The sequence below is a fragment of the Akebia trifoliata genome, chromosome 4 (genome assembly GCF_017979445.1).
Source record: "Akebia trifoliata isolate Shusen 1 chromosome 4, ASM1797944v1, whole genome shotgun sequence".
NCBI classification, from domain to species: Eukaryota; Viridiplantae; Streptophyta; class Magnoliopsida; order Ranunculales; family Lardizabalaceae; genus Akebia; species Akebia trifoliata.
The window spans coordinates 22,623,928-22,628,247 of NC_141378.1; the positions used below are offsets into that span (position 1 = coordinate 22,623,928).

At 39.4% G+C, this 4,320-nt stretch overlaps 1 protein-coding gene across 1 annotated transcript; it reads left to right on the top strand.

Moving 5' to 3' along the window:
- The first annotated feature begins 291 nt into the window (after positions 1–291).
- On the top strand, positions 292–3,964 carry LOC147404514 (uncharacterized). The gene is made up of 2 exons (XM_086440521.1): positions 292–2,809; positions 3,317–3,964. The coding sequence occupies exons 1-2, from the start codon at positions 725–727 to the stop codon at positions 3,740–3,742; spliced, it is 2,511 nt and encodes an 836-aa protein (XP_086296647.1). The 5' UTR covers positions 292–724; the 3' UTR covers positions 3,743–3,964.
- The last annotated feature ends 356 nt before the right edge of the window (positions 3,965–4,320 follow it).

Genomic DNA, 4,320 nt, shown 5'->3' on the forward strand with positions numbered 1-4,320 from the left:
TATGTCTAGATCACCCATTTCTTAATTAAGGGGCATAACTGTCATTTTAAGAATGAGTCTGTTCAAATAAAGAGAGAATGATGGGAGAAAAAATAAAAAAAGGTGAAACAGAATATAGTTTCTCTTTTTAGTTTAGGGTAAAAGAGGCTTTTGAGTTTTAGTTTGATTCACTCAATAACACAAAGACACCCACATACTTAAAAGTCAAGCAGAAAAGATAAGAGAAACACCCAAGACACAGCAAAACAAAAACCCCTTCCCCAAGTTATAAAAATGACAACAAACACCACAATAGCAACACAAACATTCTAAGATATTAGAAGCAACTTGCCCTTACTCTTTCTCCTAATTCCCACACCATAAATGCCAAGCCCAATTTTCCTCATGTTCATCATCTTTCCCTAACATTAAAATCTTTCTTCTTTTTCATCTCAACAAATATTTCCTGAAATCTCACCAACTTCTAACTATAATTCAGTTGATCTCTTCATCTCTTTTTTCAATCTTGAAAGAACCCATTTCTCTCTAGTCTCAACAAGTCAATTATCTTCCCTTAACATCAACTCTTTCTTCTGCCCAACACAAATTTCTTGACATCCATCCAACTTCTGATAATAATTGAGTTGATCTCTGCAGGTTTTTCTTCAATCATATGAACTAAAGAACCCATATCCCTATAGTCTCAATAAGTTATTACCAATTAAGTGGTGAAAATCAGGCAAAAATGGATCATGGGGATCCTAAATCGATAGAAGGCGATGGGAGTGTTCGATTGCAGATCATCGAGCACAAGCAGACCAGCGACAACTGGGGTTCCGCCACCATATTTGAACCCCGGAGAGAGGTTACCAACCCAATTGAAAAGATAGACAGTAGCAATGGCAATTCGGGTTCTCGAAAGACACCAACTGTACCAGCACCAGAAAAGAAGCTGACGTTGTTTGCTCTTCGGCTAGCGGTTCTTGAAAAAATTGCAAGTGGTCTAGGAACCTTAGGGTTCATATGGGCAACCGTCGTTCTTCTCGGTGGCTTCGCCATTACTCTAGACAAAACTGATTTCTGGTTCATTACTACAATACTTCTAATCGAGGGGGCAAGAATTTTCAGTAGGAGTCATGAACTTGAATGGCAACACCAGGCAACTTGGTCACTAACGGATGCTGGGATAAATAGTTTTCGAGCACTGAAATCCAGCTCACACTTCTTCCTTCAAACCATAAAGTCAATGTTCAGGCCAATTATCACAATTCGACCGCAAAGCCACCACAATAGAGAGATAACACAGAGAACCCACATTGAAAACCCCAGCAATCGGATTCACCAAAAATCGCCAACGAGGACATGGGAAACGTCAGATGTCCCTCTGCTTCCATATGGAAGATGGGTTTTTCTATCGAGAAACGTCAGTAAGGTTCTCTATTGGCTTCAATTGTTATCGGCCTCGGCCTGCGTAACATTGTCTCTGATCAAGCTTATCAAGCAGAACTTTGGGGAAGTAAGCAAAAGTGATTCTGACAAGAGGAATCGGAATTCTGCTCTGAATATTTTCTATGGATTGGCCTTCTCTGAAGCTATGTTGTTTCTATTGGAGAAAGTGTATTGGGAGTGCAACGTTATCTTTTATAAATTGTTGGAAGAAGTAAACAAAGAGTGTCAGTTCGGACCTTCGGGTATGAATTCAATCAAAAGGTTCTTTTATGATGCATATTCAAAATGTGTTAATGGAAGCATCTTCGATGGCTTGAAAATGGATTTGGTTTCTTTTGGAATGGAACTCTTGTCTTCTGATTCCTATGATGAGCAGCTCACTGGAGCCAGAATTCTGCGAAAGTTTGCGACAAATGAGAGGTTTTCTGATGATACACTTCAGAAGATTGGGATCTCTATATCTGTTATGGAAAGATTGGTTGAGATATTGAATTGGAAGGATACACAAGAGGAAGAAATTCGACTATCAGCTGCAGAAATCTTGTCAAAACTAGCCGGAAAAAAGCAAAATTCTCTCCGGGTTGCCGGAATCCCCGGTGCAATGGAATCAATATCATCGTTACTCTACAACAACAGGAGTTCGACAAGTGAAGCTGATGAAATCTGCCAAAAACACGTCATCTGCGACCATGAAAATTACGAGTTTTCAACGTTTAATCATTTGGGTCTTCTCATTCTGAAAAAACTTGCCCGTGATCACGATAATTGTGGAAAGATTGGGAACACAAGAGGCCTCTTACCAAAGATTATTGATTTCACGCAAGCAGGAGAGAGGTCGTTGCGGGATGAAAGTGTAACACAATCTCAAATTATGACAGTGAAACGATCGCTCCAACTTGTGAAGATGCTCGTGAGCACGACAGGCACCACGGGGAAGCTTCTCCGCCAAGAGATTTCGGAGATTGTATTTACGATCAGCAACATCAGAGACATTTTACGGTATGGTGGGAACCACCCACTGCTGCAAAAGTTGGGAATTGAGATTTTAACTTGTTTAGCATTGGAAGAGGATGCAACAGAGAGGATCGGAAGCACGGGAGGAATTCTAAAAGAACTATTCTACATTTTCTTTAAGGAGGGAATGCCAGAAAGTCAGAATCATGTGAGAGTTGTTGCTGGAGAAGCACTTGCAATGCTGGCATTTGAGAGTGAGAGAAATTGTCATCGGATATTGAAATTGGATATGGTGGCAAAGCTTGTCGCGGCATTGGAGAAACCGGTCCTCCGTAAAAATTCAGCAAGAATTTTACGGAATCTATGTGCGTATGGTGGACCTGGTTGCTTCATCAAGTTAAGGGCAGTCACTACTGCTGCACCCATTGTGAGTTCTCTTTAACAAAATTTTTTTATTTCCCATTCTTTATTAGCAGCCTAAAATTGAACATAGTGTTGTGTAAATGTTTTGTATTATGTTGGTGGTATGCTGAGTTGCAGGGGTGCAGGGGGGAGTGACGCCTGCCAGGGTGGGGGTGAAGGGGGCAGTGCCCCCATCCTAGGGGCTTGGGAATGGAGCCCCCAGACCAAATTTTTTAGGGTTACGAAAAAGGAAACTATGTAATATTTTCTAAAGGATTTTTATTTTTTGGGGGGTTTCTATTGTGGGGGGAGATAGACACATTTTAGCAACCCCCAGTTTTATAAATAGAGATCTCTAGGACTGTAAAACTTGAAAGAAAATAATAATTATTCTTGATCTGATCTGTGGACATAGGCACACTGTCGAAACACGTAAATCCTTGTGTTTTGTGCAATTTTTTTCTTCTTTGCTGTTTCGTTTTTTCACAGTTAGGAGGTGTCAATTATGATTTTTTGTTCCTTCTCTCCTCAGGTTCTTCAGGCAATAATGTCAGAAGAGAACAAATTACAAGAAGTGATGCTTGGGTTAGCAGCACAGGGTTTCAGATTCATGAATTCTGAAGAAACAAGCATCATGTTTGAAAAAACTGGCATTACGGAGATCGAATTGGTGACAAAACTAGTCCAGATTATGAAACATTACCAATACCCAGCAATCAAGGTTCCAAGAATAAGACGGTTTGCAATTGAGCTAGTGATTTGGATGATGAGAGACAAAGAAAAACACATTCATATTTTCAAGGAACTTGGAATGGTGAAGGAACTTCAGAGTGTAACAGAGACCACATCAGAGTTAGAGAATTTCAATGTTTTCTCTGGTATTATTGGACTAAGTCGGCATAGCATAACAATCCACTCGCTCGTTGACACAGCACTACAATTGTTGGAGAATGAGTAAAATTCAGGGACATGATACTCAAGTAAAAGTTGTGTATAGAAGTATGCTTTACGGTTACATCGAATCCATTTTGGGCTAAAAAATAAATGGCTTCTAGTATTCATATTGTGTGAGTAATTGAAAATAGTAGCTAAATTTTCGACGCATATAGGATCTCATTGTACTGTAAATTATTATTTTTTATTTTCTAATTTGTATTTGTTATATGCAGTAATGCTTCTTCCCCCCAATGGAAATAAGAATAGTTCATATTTATTTATTTATTTTTTTTTTTGCTAAATGAAGAATATTAGTTCATATGGTTTTCATAATGGAACTTGAGAGATTCTTAGCAGAGATTGAGGCCTTCAAGTATGGTAGGAGTTGTTCAGGATCACAACCCCAGGGTTGTTTTGAGTCCCAGAAGTGGCCACTTCACAACATGGCACATGCAAATCCCACGGCTTATAAACACCAACCCTAGTGCAACATACCAAAATCTTGAGGAAATTCAGTTCCAGATTCACGACGTCTGCTTATAAGGCAGGGGTTTGTTTCTCCTAATTTCTGTGCTATGTGTAAGAATAATGGGGAATGGA